Source organism: Peromyscus eremicus, chromosome 4 (genome assembly GCF_949786415.1).
Source record: "Peromyscus eremicus chromosome 4, PerEre_H2_v1, whole genome shotgun sequence".
NCBI lineage: Eukaryota > Metazoa > Chordata > Mammalia > Rodentia > Cricetidae > Peromyscus > Peromyscus eremicus.
The window spans coordinates 124,043,387-124,060,820 of NC_081419.1; the positions used below are offsets into that span (position 1 = coordinate 124,043,387).

The 17,434-nt window shown below is 50.6% G+C and overlaps 2 protein-coding genes across 4 annotated transcripts in view; one reads left to right on the forward strand and one right to left on the reverse strand.

The window, feature by feature from the left end:
* The window catches only part of Pygb (glycogen phosphorylase B), a 50,475-nt gene extending 40,528 nt beyond the window's left edge, over positions 1-9,947 (forward strand). The window contains exons 15-20 of the mRNA XM_059261592.1: positions 134-192; positions 2,486-2,627; positions 5,039-5,246; positions 6,386-6,520; positions 7,655-7,721; positions 8,364-9,947. Of these exons, the coding sequence (XP_059117575.1) occupies positions 134-192; positions 2,486-2,627; positions 5,039-5,246; positions 6,386-6,520; positions 7,655-7,721; positions 8,364-8,516 (764 nt within the window). The 3' untranslated portion in view covers positions 8,517-9,947. The remainder of the gene's footprint in view (positions 1-133; positions 193-2,485; positions 2,628-5,038; positions 5,247-6,385; positions 6,521-7,654; positions 7,722-8,363) is intronic.
* A 990-nt stretch (positions 9,948-10,937) lies between these two features.
* Positions 10,938-17,434, reverse strand: part of Abhd12 (abhydrolase domain containing 12, lysophospholipase) — an 83,905-nt gene continuing 77,408 nt past the window's right edge. For all 3 annotated transcript variants that reach the window (XM_059261594.1, XM_059261593.1, XM_059261595.1), the window contains exons 9-13: positions 17,071-17,150; positions 16,062-16,144; positions 13,811-13,889; positions 12,809-12,936; positions 10,938-11,555 (exon numbers count right to left, since the gene is read on the reverse strand). In XM_059261594.1, coding sequence (XP_059117577.1) covers positions 11,516-11,555; positions 12,809-12,936; positions 13,811-13,889; positions 16,062-16,144; positions 17,071-17,150 — 410 coding nt within the window. In that variant the 3' untranslated portion in view covers positions 10,938-11,515. The remainder of the gene's footprint in view (positions 11,556-12,808; positions 12,937-13,810; positions 13,890-16,061; positions 16,145-17,070; positions 17,151-17,434) is intronic.

Genomic DNA, 17,434 nt, shown 5'->3' on the forward strand with positions numbered 1-17,434 from the left:
CTACAGCGGTATTTAGCCACAGCTGTGTATGTCCTAGGTGAAAACAGTCTGATGAATGTGCCTCTTGCTAGGTTACCCTGGGGAGCTGGGCAGGGACCGTCTGGTAAAGTTGCCTCTTCTGTTTGCCCTCCAGGAATAAAGAAGGATCCAGCCAAGGCCTTTGTGCCCAGGACTGTTATGATCGGGGGCAAGGTGAGGTAACTTCCTCCTCGTTCCTTGTCTTAATGCTGGACCTAGAAGCACGTGCTTTCCTGCCCTGGGCAGCCTGCCTACTCAGAACATAGGTGTCAGTACACAAGCCAGTAACACCTGGCCGTGAGGAGCCAGGCTGGGGCAGGGAACCTTTTCCACAATTAGTAGACTGTGAGGGAAATGGATTCAAGCCTGCTGGCTGCACTCAAAAGGAGTTAGGGGATCCCCAGCCCCAAGGGCTGGATCCCAGTGGCTTTATGGAGTACACCCCCGCTCCCCATCCTTTCTCTGCCTCTGGGATTTCACAGTGCAGTGGTGGTTGTGACAGTTTCATCTGCCACACGTGAGGCGACACTAGGTTTAGCATGGTTTGAATTGATTTTATTCACTGTGACACATTCCAGGGGTAGTGGACATGCTTGCCACATCCTTGTACTCAGCCAGTGACTGGGTCTCATCAGTGGAGATGAGCTGTTGGGGTGAGCGCCCTGGGACAGCCTCTCATGGCCATCCACAGATGGCATTCCTGCTGTTCGTGCCATTCCATGGTGGGGTGAGGCAGACAGAGGCTGCCCTTGGCCGCAAGGCCATCCTCTCCTCTGATGTTAGGGTCTGGAGGGTCAGACTCAGCATCCGAGTGCCTCGCCTTGTTTGGTCTCTGCCCACACCCATCACTGGTATTTTGGAAGCAAATTGGGATGTCATACTACTTTGTTAGTATTTTAGTATGTACAGCCCAAAGCAATATGGACTTTTACGAAAGTTTTCAAGTATTAAAATGAATAAACTTAAACCTAGAGAAAAGTAGGAAGGACCACAGAACGTCCTGCTCCACCACCTCAGAGTGGAGTCCAGATGATATACTTTATACCGTACTGTCCAGATTCACAAGATGTATCTCTAAAACCATAAGATGTTTAGATTCTCAGCATCACTGTCTGATCAAACACCCATCACGCTGGACAAGGATTCTTCCAGGCCAATAAATACCAACCCACTCTGGCACCACTTGTAGCGTGAATCTTAAATGGTCTTATTAATAAAATCAAACATGGAGCCAGGTATTGGGGTGAATGCTGGAAGATCAGAGAAACAGAACAAGCCACAGCTACCTCACTTTGCCAATTCCTTAGCTGATTCTGTTTCCTCAGACTGGATGCCTCTCAGCTGAACTGTGCTGCTCAAAAGCCTAAAAGCTTAACCAGGCTCTATTTCCTCGTCCTCACGCCTTAAATACCTTTCGGCTTCCTGCCATCACTTCCTGGGATTAAAGGCATGAGTCACCATGCTTGACTGTTTCCAGTGTGGCCTTGAACTCACAGAGATCCAGGCGGATCTCTGCCTCTGAAATGCTAGGATTAAAGGCCTGTGCTACCACTGCCTAGCCTCTATGTTTAATATTGTGGCTGTTCTGTTCTCTGACCCCAGATAAGTTTATTAGAGTGCACAATATTTTGGGGAACACAATACCACCACAACCACTACCCACTTTGTCTTACTAAAGTTTAAACATTTTCTCATGTGAGTTGGGGGTTCTCATTTTGTTGCCTAAATTGGCTTCAAAGTCATCTCCCTCGGCTCCGAACAAGCAGGCGTCACCAGGCCCAGCCAAAGTTACATTTACCTTTCCTTTGCAGTGCTGGGGATGGAACCTAGGGCTTGCCACTCGTTAGACAAGCATTCTGTCACTGGGCCCTGTTTTTAAGTGTTTGCGATTTTTAATTGTTTTAGTCAAGACTTCAAGTTAAGTCCCAGAATTGAGATTGGTCCCTTAATTTTTCTAGAATCTGTGTGTTTTCCTTCTGTGGTTTTGTTCTTTTTTTTTTTTTTTGGGGGGGGGGTTGTTGTTTGTTTTGTTTTGTTATTTCAAGACAGGGTCTCACTATGTTACCCTGGCTATCCTGGAACTATATAGAGCAGGCTGGCCTTGAACTCACAGAGACCCACCTGCCCCTGCCTCCCAAGTGCTGGGATTAAAGGTGTACACCACTCCGCCCAGCTACATCTTATAGTTTCTAAAACACTGACTAGAGTCAGAAAATCAGATTCAAGGCTGGCAAATTCACAAGTGAGGTGACGTGTGGAGTCAGTAGAAGTCAAGACATTCGGGCAAAGCTAGGCTCTTCCCTTTCCCCAACACCAGCAGGGCCACTGCAGGGCTCCCCACCAGTCCAGCACAGGGCTCCCTGGCTCACAGGTCCCTGCCTCACATGCCCAGGAGCCAGGAGTGCTACCAGGTGCTCGTGGACCCTTCTTATGCTAAAATTGCCTAACCTCACCTTCCTCTTTCCAGGCAGCTCCTGGTTACCACATGGCTAAGATGATCATCAAGCTGGTCACGTCCATTGGAGACGTTGTCAATCATGATCCAGTTGTGGGTGACAGGCTCAAAGTGATCTTCCTGGAGAACTACCGGGTGTCCTTAGCTGAGAAAGGTAGCCCTGAACTCTGATTGGCTTCTGCTTGGGGCTGGGTGGGGGGTTGGCCGTGCTGACCAGGGCTGTTCTCCACCAAGGTCAGCTTCTGTCCTGGACACAAAGGCCCTGCCAGGGGGACACTGTGTTTCTTGAGTGTCTGAGAACCTTTGCACGTCCCAGGGGGATCTACTGTCATTCTTGCCATCTGGACCTCCTCACACCTGTCCGGATCTCACACCTGTCTGGATCTCACACCTGTCTGGATCTCACACCTGTCTGGATCTCACTGTTCCTTCCTCCTCCTCCCTCAGCTTTGCCTGCATGCTCGTGGGTCTCTCTTGGCAGTAGAATGTGACTCCCCTGACCTCCCAGAACCTTCTACCTGTCCTCCTTCCCCTGCTCACCTCCGCCAGCTCCTGCCACCTTCCCTCTCTTTCCCTGCTTTTGAACCCCATCCTCACACGTCTCTTCTCCCCCATAGTCCTCCTCACTGCCACTTCCTCTGAGATGCACTGCTCATTTGTGATGTACCAGCACCGCTGGCATTGGTTTCTGAGTTTGGTCTGGGGCTGTCCACTTAGGCTGTCACTGGGGACCTCTCCTAAGAGATGAGGATCTTCACTGACGTAGTCTTTCTTGCTAGGAAACATGTTTTTAAATCAGATGGATGACAAGGAGTCTGAGCCTGGGCTTCCCATTCCCTTTCTGCCAGTGAGGTCAGATGCCCGCATGTCCAGCTACATAGTGCTGCTTTCTAGACTGTGGCTGTAAGCCCTGGAGCCTGGCCTGCTCACTTCCCTGTGAGCTCAGACTCCTCCACGGCCTGGTCCTTGGTCCAGCTGTCGTGGCCATGCTATTGTTGCTCCCACCTCTGCTGGGTGCACTTGATGCTTGACGTCCCTTGGTGGGCTCAAGGAACTGGACTTCGCCCAGGTGGTGGCTGGGAACCCTGGCGGGACTTACCACCAAAGCATCTTGTGCCCTTTCTGCCTGCGACTCTCTTCACCTTTATTTTTGAGACCCTTTGGCTCCACCTCATCTACAGAATCGGCCACAGGGCACCAGTCTGGGCTTCAGGCGGGGTCTGCCCCCACTTTCTCTCTGGCTCCTTGGACTTGTTAGGAAGCATACAGCTGCCATCAGCTGGACTGTGGGGTCTGGGGGCTGTAGATGCCTGACCCTGGGCCTTTCCTCTTTTGAGGTTCTGCTGTCTGCTGAATTGAGCTCTGGCTTTAGCTGTAGATGCTGAGATGAGGTGTCCAGCCAGGTTAGGACCTGGGGCAGTGACCCATCCCTAAGGATATCACTTCTTGCCTGCTACATCATAAATACAGGAAGCCTGAAGAGGTTGTGGTATTTGGCTGCCTGCATGTGCCCCTGTGCACATGAATTACCTCCCATGCTCTGAACCTCAAGCTTGGACTCAGCCTTCCCCATCTTCTGGCTCTGCAGGATCTAAGTCCTCCTCAGGCTAATCAGGAGTGTGTTATAACTGAATAAGACACCAGTGTCAAGAGGAAGAAGTATCTGCAATGTCGGTAAACCAGGACCCAGTCCTCCCACTGAACTTGATTGATTGGCATGGTTCCTAGAAAATCCCAGAACTGGCTGTCAAGATGGCTCAGCGGTTAAAAGCACTGCCCGATCTTCCAAGGGATCTGTGTTTGGTTCCCAGCACCCACATGGTGGCTCACAACCATCTGTAACTCTAATTCAGGGGATCCAAAGCCCTCTTCAGGCTTCTGTGGGCACCAGGCATGCAGGAAGTACATAAACATGTATAGGAAAAGCATACATGCCGGGCGGTGGTGGCGCACGCCTTTAATCCCAGCACTCGGGAGGCAGAGGCAGGTGGATCTCTGTGAGTTCGAGGCCAGCCTGGTCTACAGAGCGAGATCCAGGAAAAGGCGCAAAGCTACACAGAGAAACCCTGTCTCAAAAAACCAAAAAAAAAAAAAAAAAAAAAAAAAAAAAAGGCATACATACACATTTTTAGAAATTAAAAGTAAGGACGGGGTGGTGGTGGCACACGCCTTTAATCCCAGCACCCGGGAAGCAGAGACAAGCAGATCTCTGTGAATTTGAGGCCAGCCTGGTCTACAGAGTAAGTTCCAGGACAGCTGAGTCTACACAGAGAAGCCCTGTCTCAAAAAACAAAAAAATAAGAGGAAAATTCCAGAACAAAAATCCCATGCCACTGTGAGGATTCTCCTCAAGGGTCTCCATCTTAGACCTTCCGCCTTAGCTGACCTGGTTCAGAGGAGGAGTCTGGAAAATTCAGGTGGCTGCTCTGGGGTCAGTCTCCTCCTCTGGCAGTGAGCTCAATGGCTTCAGGACTATGATTCCTATCCAGGGATCACCCTCCACAGAGACAAGCTGCCTCCTGGGCTGAGCTGCCATCCTGTCTGTCTGTCTGTCCCTCCCTGCAGTGATTCCAGCCGCTGACCTGTCACAGCAGATCTCCACTGCGGGCACCGAGGCCTCGGGCACTGGCAACATGAAGTTCATGCTCAATGGCGCTCTGACCATCGGCACCATGGACGGTGCCAACGTGGAGATGGCCGAGGAGGCCGGGGAGGAGAACCTCTTCATCTTTGGTATGCGAGTGGAGGATGTTGAGGCCCTGGACCGGAAAGGGTATGTGTCCCTTCCCTTCCTGTCGGGATGTGTGTGGCAGCTCTGGGGAGGGGCTGTGAGAGGTGGCCTGTAGGAAGCTGAAGCAGGGCAAGGGTCAGGGACTGAGTGCTCAGACGGAGTCCATTCATAAGCACAAAACATGAGGTCTCAAGGAGGCCGCTGGGGTAGGAAGCTGGCTGCGCCTTCATGTCCCCGTGACAAGCACCCTCCCGTCAGCTGAAGCCCTGGCTACAGGTCTCCTCCTAGAGGGAGGGACATCCCACTCAGGGCACAGTCCACAGACCTTTCCATTTTGAAATGGAATGCAGAGAATCTCCAACAGTACAGAGAGCATCTGTCTCCCACTCTCCCAGTTCCCCACTGTTTACATCTTCCTGTGGGTGGTGCAGCCTCCCAGTGACACACTGTCATGAAAGGCCATGTTGCATTGCCCTTTCTTGCCCTTGGTGGCTGGGGTCATCATGTATCCCCATTTCTGATCTGAAAACAGCTGCTTTTCCTGACCTTGGCATTGATGAGGGATCCTGGCCTCCAAATTTAAAAGGCAGTGTAGTCTAATTGCTTTTCAAAGCTCCTGGGGAGTCACTGAGGTCAAGCTGTCCTGTCACCCCAAGAGCTCATGTGTTTGTTTAGGGTGTCTCAGTTTCTCTCCCAGCAATTCATGTGTCCTCTCAGCTCTGCATGTCCCTCACTGTCCTCTCAGGCTTCTTGGTGAGTCACGGCTAGCTTTATGTCATCCTGTCTGGCTTTATTCCTTCGTTCTACGGTCCAGCCAGTGACCCTCCCAGGCATCATGTCTCTCAGAGTGTCCTTTGGTTGTTTCAGAACCCTAGCCAGGATTTTTTGGAGTGGTAAGCTTGTGCTGGGCTCTGTATTCTCTACCAGAAAGATAAAGGGAGCCTTGTGTGTAATACACGTATCCTGGTAACATTTCTCCGAACAGTGAAGAGAGCAGGGATTGAGTTTGTCTAACCAGCTGCCTCTCAAGGGAACCACATGGAGTCAGTGGCTGATGCCCTCAGCCACCAGGGAAGGTTGCCACAGGGTAGAGTCTGGGTCAAGCATAAATTGGTCCCACCAACTGTCTTTGAGGCTGCTTGCCTGGGGTGCCTAGTGCTAAGTGAGTTTATCTCCCCTAGGTACAATGCCAGAGAATTCTATGAGCGTCTGCCTGAGCTGAGACAGGCTGTGGACCAGATCAGCAGCGGCTTCTTTTCTCCCAAAGATCCAGACTGCTTCAAGGATGTGGTCAACATGCTGATGTACCATGACAGGTAGCACACAAATCCTATTACTTTGTCTTTCCATGTTGGCCACCCACTCCCCACCATTGAGATAGTTGGATTCGTCTGGTGCGCTAAAAACTCCATGTTGTGAGGAGTGTAAGGCCTGCCTGTGTTTTTAGGATCTCCCCTCTCCACCTCAGCTCAGGAGACCTTACCCCAGCCAGTCACAGCCAAACCAGGGCCAGTCTGCAGTGGCCTCTAGTGGTGCCTTGGGACCCTGGGTCATGGGTGGCAGCCAGCAGCACCACCCTGTCCAGAAGGGGAGCTGTGTCCTAGGGCTGTTGCAGAGGGTGCTCAGGAGTGCAGGCAGGACAGCCTAGAGCTTGCAGAGTGGTGGCAGGGAGGGTATGGGTCCATGGCAAGTGTTAGCCTACATGGACATTCTCTGGTTAAAATGGACTCAACTTGCTGCATCACAAGCTTAGAATGTACTCAGTATTTTGTTGAGGTATCCTATCATTTACACCTGGTATGGGTACAACCAACCTAGTTACAAGTCTGTAAAGACATTGGTGCCTCAGGGTAGTGCTTTCCCTGCTGGTAGAAGTTGAATCCAGTATTAACTTTTCCATCTTCAGTTGCCTCTGGTTAACTTGTCTTTGTTCTATGAAGACTGTGCCATGCATTGGCCTCAGTCAGACTAGATCATGGCTCCACCCATGTGTCCAGCATGGAGTAGGACCCAGTTGGGGCCTGTGATGAAGGAGGGCCTTTTTAAACAGTGAATCATACCTCTAATTTGATAGTCAAATACAATGCACTATGGACCTGCTGCTCTGGGTCTGCAGTTGTCTCTAGGCATGTACATTTTCAACACCTGTTTTGGAAATGACAGTTTCCTTAAAAGAAATGTTGGGTTGAAACCAGACTTCCTAAAAAGCACCCCCAAAACGTAAGGACTCCCAGAGAAGCCTGTGGCCATGTGGACCTGGTGCATCCACAAGCAGGGTAGTCTCCACCTTGGCCTCCCAATATAGCTGGGAAGATATGAGAGGACATGACCTGGGCCGTTCCTGATCTGGCTGGGAGACTGTCCTCTGGGAAATATCACAGGATGTTCCAGGCAGGGCTTCTCACCCACTGTACCTGCTGCCCTGACCCAGCCTCCTATTACTATTTCAGGTTCAAGGTGTTTGCAGACTATGAAGCCTACATACAGTGCCAGGCCCAGGTGGACCATCTCTACCGGGTAAGGTTTGTGGGCCATTAAGATGGGTAGGATGTGGCTGGATGGGTCTGTGCGGACCTGTTGGGTTGGACCATTTCTCAGTCAGACCAGAGGGGTGGGGTGGTTTGTTATCAGTATATCCAGCCTGCTGCGTCTAGGTCAGCTGCCCTGTCACTAGGTGTCATGGGGAAAACCTCTCCTGATACCCGAGACTAGACTCCAGAGGGGCTGGCCCACAGGAGTCAAGCCCTTCCTTAGAAGGCCCCTTCCATTGAAGTCTGGGGGCAGTTGTGAAGTTCAGAGGAAGTTGTAATGGGGCTGAAGTCTTAGAAGAGAGTGTTTGGTCACTTTTGGACATTTGTCTGCCTGTGGTGGTTGTTTACCTGGTTGTGCTCCTTGCTTAATGTTGTGGGCCATGCCTAGGAGCCTTTTGAGGACAGGACAGTGACCCCGTCTTAAGCTCCTGGTCCCTTATGTCTAATGTCACTCTTCTGGCCAGTGAGGGCCCCTCTTCTCTGAGCACATGGTGGCAGTCTCATCTGTCACCAGGCAGTCCCAAGGCTTAGAGCTAATCTGTTAACAGTCCTCTTGTTCCAGAAGCTTGGGCTCTCCTAGGACCCCTTAGCTCTGCCGAAAGTTAATCATCTCTTCTTTCTCTGACAGAATTCCAAGGAGTGGACCAAGAAGGTGATCAGGAATATTGCCTGCTCTGGCAAGTTCTCCAGTGACAGGACCATCACTGAGTACGCACGGGAGATCTGGGGCGTAGAGCCCTCCGACCTGCAGATCCCACCCCCCAACCTCCCCAAGGATTAATGACCCCACGCAGTGAGACCAGCGGCTTGTTTGGCTGACTCCATGCCCATGCCAGTCTCTGGGCACTGCAAGCAGCCGCTGGTCCCAGCCTTTGATGTGCTGTGTTTCCAGGAGGGGCCATGGGGATGGTTTTGAGGACCTGGATATAAAGGAGTGTGTGGCATCCTCCTGGTTTCTTGCAAAAGAACTCTTGCAGAGTTCACAGCACAGATGGGCAGAGATGGTCCCCACAGAGGATGAGCAGGGAGGGAGTGGAGCTGAGCCCCTGAAACCCTGCACATAGCGGAGGGAGCTTAAGTCTTTAGTTCTGAACCTTTGCATTTGGAGTCTGTGTAGGGATCTGTGATGAAGCCTTTATCTCTGTGTTTTACCGGTAGCTGGCTCACTAGCTGTAAGCCAGGGTCAAGACCAGTATGTGGCCTCCTTGGCCCTGCTGGGTAGAATCATTTCCTCAGGCTTCATGCTCACAGCTTTCTGCCCTCTGCCCTTGGCTATACTGGGGATATGGCTTGTTGATCCATGTAGGCCACGCCTCTGTAGCCATCTGTGGAACCATGTGGATGTCATGTCGAACCCAGGACTTCAGGAGAGCAGCACTGAAGAGGGACCTGTGTCCCATATCTGAGGCCTTGGTTAAGGACTGGCAATTCCACAGTTAGCTTGGTGTTTCGCTTTTTCAACAGGAAATAACACTTCATGAGGAACTGAAACTAGCTAAAGCCTTTTTCTTTTTCAGCAAGTAAACATTGTACTAGGTCAGTTTGGTGTCAGGTGTTGGCTACTTGGGGGATAGTCTGCCTGGCTGAAGAGTCAGCTGCTTGTCCTGAGGCCCTGGGCAGTGGCTCTGAGGCCCCCTAACATTCTGTCCATGTCCTGAGGTGCATTTCCTGTTGATTGCACAAAGACCAGGTACCATTCTGCCTCCATTTCCAGCAGCCAAGTCTGGACAAAGGGCCCGTGGGCCCAAAGAAGCCCAGTTTCCACTTTGCTACAGCAGCCTAGTGAGGAAGAGAGGTTGAGCACCCCCACCCCTCTGACTATAGGGAGCCATGCTCCTCCCTGAGGGCAGAACCTGCTTTAAGTGATGCCCAAAGGAGAGTGGCTTATCAGAGAAACTATGTGGGTCTCTCCTCTCCAGGGGCTTCTGCCACCTTGCATTGCTGTAACTGGCTGGGGGTCGGCAGGGGACCCCCTCACTTCCCTCACGCCAGCAGCATTGGCTGGGAAGTGTCTGCTTTCAGTACTCAATTCACCGGAGCCACTGTGGTAGCTTGTGGGGTGGACAGGTTCTAGGGCTGGTCATCGGCTGCCCTGTGTGGTGGCCTTATGCATGAGGTCCCTGAAGCCACGACACATGACCATCACTCCACTACTTGCTGTTACCTCCTTGTGTGAGAAATGGATTAAACATCTATGCCCATGGTTGGCCAATGTGGTATCTGTGTTTCTATCACAACATAGAGTGTCGGGTAACTCCCAGGGGAGGCTGGAGGATGTAAGCCTGGGGTAGGCACCACACAGAACAGGCCATAGTTGTCCCTCTGTGATGAAGCCCAGGTTGCTGCCATCCAGTTACACAATGAAGCCAAGGGCTCCCTGATGGCCATGCCCTGTTGACCATGAACTGTAGATGGGTAACATAAGATGGGTACACCTAGCTACAGGCCAAGAGACAGAAGCTAGGTGTTCTTGTCACAGGCTGGCTTTAGTAAGGCTAAATCCCTGGTTCTAGAGTGATGTAGGGAAGGTTTGTTTCCCATGTCCTGAAAATCACTGAGAGAGCTCTATGGTGCTTTGGAAAGGGTGAGTATAAAGTTCCAGTCCTGGGTCCTCCAGCTAAACTCACCCCTAGTGCTAGGCCTCTGACCTTGGAGAACAGAGATGTAAAGTTCTACAGTTTGAGGACCGGGGAGAAAGTCCACCATCAGGAAAGGCTGGGTCCTCAGTGCACTTGCACCCAGAGGATCTTGCATCTAGAGGATGCAGATGTGGGGGAGATACTTATACTCAAGTGCATGTACATGACCATAGCTGCTCCTCATGCCAGTTCTTGCTAAGCTTGGACACTTCTCAGACCTGCTTGGTCTGTAAAGACTTGATTGAGACAACCTTGATCTTGATTTCACATGGTGAAATATGTCTGGCACATTTCCAAGTCCAGGTTATGGAGCGCCTATCCTCTGCAAGGGCAGTGCTTGTTTGCCAGAAGTGCCGGTGCTCAGATAACGTGTGGTGGTGCAGCCTCTGGCTAGGCCTGCCTTGGAGGAAAAGGCTACCCAGCAGAGATGGAAAAGGTGTGCCTCCCATCAGTCGACCTCGGTGCCTGTGAGCTGGGAGCAGCCCTTGTACTTCCTGTGGGGATGCGCCTGCGACAGTGGAGGAGGCAACGATAACTCCTGCTTTGTAGAGAAGAATGACAAATAGACCACCACCAAGATTTTATTCTTAAATAAATGCTCAGTCTACAGCCAGGTTAGATGACAGACAGGTGGGCAGAATGGAAGGAAGTGCAGATCCAGGTGCCCCTTACTGTGGGTGAGCAGATGCCAGGAGAGGCAGGGTCAGCTAAGGCAGGCAAGCAGGTAGGCGAGCTGAAGGGGACAAACCAAGCCACCCAGAGTCCATTCCATGTACTCCAGGAAGGGCAGGAAGAACCATTTCCCCATCTTTTAAGCGGTGGTGCCAGAGATCCTGGAGTGGTCCTGGGCCCCTCCCAGATTCCCTATATCCAGCGCAAGGCATATAGGGTCCACCTGTTGTCAGTAAACCGTTCCAAAAGGAGCTCAGGTAGGGTGGCCACCAAGGGGCCGCCTGCCTGCCATCACGTCTTCCTCACAGATGCATGTGCGGAGCCTCTGCCCGCCGTGTCCAGTCCTCTTTCCAGGTGCACCCTGGGCTCCTGAGCACCGCAGGCGGTGGCACCCTGGGCTCCTGGTGCCAGACCGCTGGCTGGGGAAGAAGGGAAGGAGGTGGGTCTGCATGCTCCTTCACGGCCAGTCTCAGTGCTGGCGCTCCGCTTCCGACTTCCCTAGGAATTCCCTAGACCAGAAAAGGACAAGCGCATGAACCGAACTGTGCGTGGACCCGAGATCCCACTCCCCACAATCCTCAAGTGGCTGTTTTAGGTGGTGGAGGCGGCAAAGAACTGGGGGAGCAGACTGCCTGACAAGAGTGAGCCCCCGGGAGCAGACGGGGCACTGCAGCTCAGCCCCCAGGTCAAATCCCAGTGCGGAGTAGAGACAAAGTTAGGCTTTGGGGCTCCATAGTCAGTTGAAATTTTCTGCCATATTCCCTTTTACTGTGAGGGGAAAAGATGTCAGTCCCAAATGGCAAGGAATCCTTTACTAAATGTACTTTTGCCCCTGGAATTCTCAAAGGAGCTAGAATGTAGACTACAATTTGACACAGGCTATTGCTCTTTGGGAGACAATCTATGGAACCAGTTTTAGTCACAGGTTGGCAGTAACTGGCCTCTAACCCACTTCTCAAGCTTACCAGCACAAACAGCAGAACTGTCACACTCAGCAGCAACAGGGCTCTCCACGGGCCCAGTGCCCTGGGTCATGTGCTACACAGCAGCCCAAGTATGCACCCTCTCCTTGGTGTGCAGGGAGGGTTACGCTTGTCACCAGGGCTGCTGTGAGCGGTGGTGGGTGGAACCTGGGTCACTAGGTGATGATATGGGGAAATCTTCATAGCATGGAGGATAGGCATGCATGAGAGGCAGGGCCCGTCATTTGAAACTCGGCTCCTTCTTGTTCCACATTCATACTTGGGCTCTGGGCCCAGGCCAGATGGGGGCCTTTGGCTTTCTGGGCTGCAGCCTACATTCTGTCCAAGAATATGATTAGTGTGCAGTAGCCAGAAACATGTCCTCCTTTCAGGAAGCTGTGTCTGAGTACTCCTGTACATTTCTGTGTACCGGGAGTGGTACATATGCACACTGAGAGGCCTTTAGGATGTTCACACACTCCTATACACACACGGCAGTCTGTGAGTGAGGATGGTGCATGTGTACACTGTGTTAGGTACTCCCTATACATGTTCATGTGGGTCTGTACAATGTGTTCGGGGAGACATAGACCCCACCTAATAAGAATTATCCAGAAGGAAGTGAAACATACTTGGTAACTCCTTTGTGATGTTAGTGGGAGGCTCCTGAATCACCGTGACTGTGGCAGGCCACTGAGCGCCTCAAATGGCTTCAGTGGTGGCCATCTATCTGCTGCACAGCTAGTTGTGGAGGCGTCACTATCCAGGAGAGGCGCATGGGTTGGGAGAGAATGTCTCACCTCAGTATCCGTGGGAGCTCAGGGCTCTTGTAGATGTACTTATGTCTGTAGCCAAGGTCTGAGTGAAAGGGGACAAACTGAACTTTGAAGTCTCGGAAGCTTCGAGATGGTGCAGCAATGTTATACAGCTGGTGAGAGGGAGGGATGAATCAGCCCAGAGCCCAGTGGAGACCTCTCACAATAAAGACTGGGTGCTTCCTCCAGAGCACAGCACAAGTGCCCATGGACACTGCTTTTGTCATTACAGCCCGCAACAGCCAGGGTCCAAGAAGCCCGAGTCCGGGCTAATGGGCCAAACACTAGGCAGGCCTACTTCTTAAGCCCCTTTTTTGCCCTTATACCTCCAGAGTGCTCTTCCTCTGAGGAACGGCTAAGTGGGGGCGGCTCCAATGGCAGAGGCAATGGAATCCCACCTCAGCTCCATGCACCAGAGGTGCATTGCTGGGCAGTTCGCACTCTCAGAATGGCTTCATCGTCTGTGTACTTTATAAAGCCTGCTCAAAGTGAGTCCTAGGCCAAGTCCTAGGCTGGCGAGGCACGGCATGCACTCCTCTAGGCTCACCTGCTCATATGCCAAGGACCCACATGGTATTCTTTATTCCACTTTTATTCCCCTCCACAAATCTAATCTAGCTTCCTAGCAGCAAAGTCAAAGCAGATTTAGTAGAAACAAGTGCAATGTCCTTGCAGTTTATCTCCATAGGCAAGAAGACAGACTGGCTATCTTCACATCAGTTCTGCCAGCTGGGCCGGGTGTTGTCCCCTCGGTCCTCTCATGGCAGCCTGGGTTCTAATGCTTGTTTGTCATAGTTTCTGGTGGATACAACAGCCGTCTGCTCTTGACCCTGACATCAGACCTCATAGGCTGTCAAGCACCTGGAGAAGATGCAGACTAGTGTGACCTGAACCCACTCCATTACACCCTACCTTGCATGCCCAACCTGATCCACACGTGGGGCCAGTGGCACCCACTGCACCGGGGCAGAGTCACACAGCACCTACCTTTTTGCCAAGATGAAAGGGCACAACTGGGTCATCCTCAGCGTGCAAGATGAGCAGAGGACAGGAGATGTGCTTCACACTGTGGGAGAAAAGGCTAGGTGGAGACCAAAGAGGGGTCACCTGCACCCTCACCCTGGCAGGGGTCTGAGTTTATGGTGTGTTCTGCCTTGGTGCTTAACAGTCTGGATGTAATAGGGTTTCTTTTTACTATAGAGCTAAGAAATAACTTCTCAGGGTTTTGTTTTGTTCCGTTTTTTAAATCAGTATGTACACTCAAGAGGCAAAGGCCGGTGGTCAAGGCCAGCCTAGTCTACAGAGTGAGTTCTGGGATATGTTCCAAAACTACACAGAGAAATCCTGTCTCAAAAAACAAACAAACAAACAAACAAACAAAAAACAAAAAATCAGTATGTATTCCAGAGTTCATTTTACTCCCCAACATCTGACCCCTGTGTATTTTATGAAAACTGAAAACCATTATATTTGCCAGTAGATGTATTAAAAGTTAAAAAGACAATCTTTGTAAGTGGGAATACTTAAGTCTTCTAAGAGGCTTACTGCAAGTTCATGTTAGTATGAATCTGTTGGTTAAAAGAATCAGTACTCTATTTAATCTCTGGTGTAACTGATAACATTTAAGGCACTCTAACTTTGAACCTTTGATGGTAAATGGGACAATAGGTCCAACAGAGCCAGAGTTCTTCCACAAGCCATAGTAGAAAGACGAGCTGACAAGACTGGACAGGACCACCCCAGCAGATGTGTGCATTCCCCGAGGGCAGCACAGTGCCATCCTAGCACACAGAGCGTGACCAAGCCTTGAGACAGCCTGCTACCCAAACAGCCTCCCACTCGTGGACCCAGCACACACATGACTCAGTGGTAGAACGTTTCTTGTGTATATACCCACACACGTATGCATGTGTAGGTAAAGGCCAGAGGATAATCTTGGACATCATCCTCAGGTGCCCAGCTACCTTTTGTTTTGAAGCAGGATCTCTCACTGACCTATAATTCAGCAAGTAGGGCTAGGCTGGCTGGCCAGAGAGCCCCACGGAAGCCTGTCTCTGCCTTCCTAACACTAGGATTACAAACACGTACCATCTTGTCTGGCTTTTTAACGGGGTTCTGGAGCTTAACCCCAGGTCTTTATGCTTGCAAGACAAGCATTTCACTGACTAAGCTGTCTCCCTGACTGACGGTGGAACATCTGATGAGCTGGTTCCTTCAACCTGAGCCCCTGGAGAAAGTGGCAAGTCCTTGGTACAGAAACTGCCCGTCTGAGCTGAGGAAGGCCCCATCCATAGGTGAGGCTGATGTGAAGGTTAAGGGTTTATTGGTGTATGGTCCTGCAGCTACACATATGCTATCTATCTTTGTGGGAGAGTTGCAGCCAAAGGTAGCTTCCCAGGTCCACCTGTTTTTAAAGAAATTTGCCTTATACAGATAACTTTCCTTTAAGATCTACAATGGCAATAATTAAGCAAGGGGTTTTGTTTGTAATGGTTTACTGAAATTTTAATCTGGTACATTTTAATTTTTAGAACAAAAATACGTACTTGAAGGAAAACTACTTTATGTATAAACCTCTATTTCAATGTGTTCACTGTTAAATTTAAATACTGCTTTCATGTCTATTCAGGAGTCGTTCGTGGTTTCAAGACTGAAGAAAAGAATTATATGGACAAAATGTGCTATTCATCTTTGAAAATTCTTTATTTCTGTGCTAGTGAGAAGGCTGGACCTTTTATAATGACTATTGTCATTATCTACTTGTTCAGTGGGTAAAAGCATTCACTGTGCAAGCCTGACAAACTAATTGGATTTCTGGAGTATGTGTTAAAAAAGATCAATGTGATGGCAGGCGTCTAAAATCCCAGCACTCCTGAAGTGAGTAAAACAGGAGACAGAGGCAGGAGAATGGCCCAGAACCTTGCGGGTCAGCTAGCCTAGAGTGTGCAGCATGGCAGAAACAGCAAGAGAACCTGCCTAACAAGGCGGACAGAGAAAACGGACTCCTGAGACTCTGGCTCCGTACACAAACCGTGGCATGCACATGCCTGTCTGCCTTGCCATCTCAATGCTTTTCTCATTTCTAATACAAAGCTCCACTTGATTTTCCCTTTCAAAAGATACTTTCTTAGAGATCAGCCACAAGTCTTCTGAACCCCACTCTGTCAGGCTAACAGGACTTCAGTGAGCCATGCGGGCAACCCCTGTGTCTTCCTACTCACTTGACCACAATACTCACTTTTCGTCGTTTGCAAACTTAATTCCACTGCTTGTAATGGGATCGAGGAAGAACCAGTCAAAGCCAGGGAAGTATCGATATATCTGAACACAAGACGGAAAGCATTTTTCAGAAGGATTAAGATAGCTGTGCAGAGGGAAGGCCAGGAGTTCTGGCAGTTTAGGTTCAGGTAGTTAGGCGGATGTGTAGCTTCCATTCATTCCCAGCTTTGTCTTGGCTTTGATCAGATGGGGCTTCCACACCTCAGGTACAACCAGAATCCTGCTCAGAAACTGGACTCCCCACAGACAGAAGACCACTACCCACCAAGGAAATAGGGATCAAAAGCTGGCTTCCTCACAAAATGTCAGAAAAAAAAGCAATACCAATGATATGAGAGAAAATAAAGGGGTGCTGTGGCCCACAGGTGGTAGCATGAGAGCATGTCAACATAGAGACTCCATAACACACACTGGTCAGGAGCTGAAGTGGGAAGGTGGGAGGGCAGGCCAGAAAAAAGATGGATCCCACCTGAAGAGGGAAAGATGGGGACTGACCCACCCTAGAGTCCCCAGCAAGGATTACCTGGGCTTTAATCTGAGACATTGCTGGGAAATCTAATGAAAACAATAATAGGTCCAGCCTATATTCTCCTGTGCACAGAGCCTGGGTTCCAATCCTCCTCTAGTACCCAAAGTGTAGGCTCCACCCCATGGAAGGAGATAGTCTGCAGCCTCCCACAGCACCAAGTGAACAGTGATACTGTGAGATTAGGTGTGCAGTGAAGCCACATGGGTACTGGCTACACCATGAGGCCCCAGGGCCAAGGCCCCCTGTAGTCCCAGTGTCCCTGGCTGAAAGCTGTCCCCCTTTCTGGCAGCTCTATGGGCAGGCCAGTGCCTAGAACTGAGAGTCCTTTAGTAACGTCAAACTATTCTTTACAATAACTATTTTCATTGTCTACTTGCTCTTATTTTCATAGCAATTTTATCAATAATGAAAATAAGTTTTCATAAAATCATGTACTTGCCACTGAAAATGGATGACTCTTTGCTTCTTCCCGGATATTTGTGAACGGAGACTCCAATATAAGGGCATCTGGTGGCGTCTCTACATAAGCAAACAGAGAGAGCAGATGAGGGTAAGAAGTGATAGAGCTAGTGGGACTGGGTGGCTAAGGAGCTTGGACAGGACAGGGAGCCCAGGGACCCAGTTCTGCGGGCCTCTCACCACCATCAACCCCTGCCCCCAAGGGGCCCCAGATGACTTTTGAGGATCCTATTGGGAGGGCAGGTTGGGTAAACTGAGCACCCCTGGGGCCCCACCCTTGATGGTCAGCTCATGCATCACCGTGCTGCCTGCCAGTTAGAACTTGCTTGGCAAGAACGTGTAGC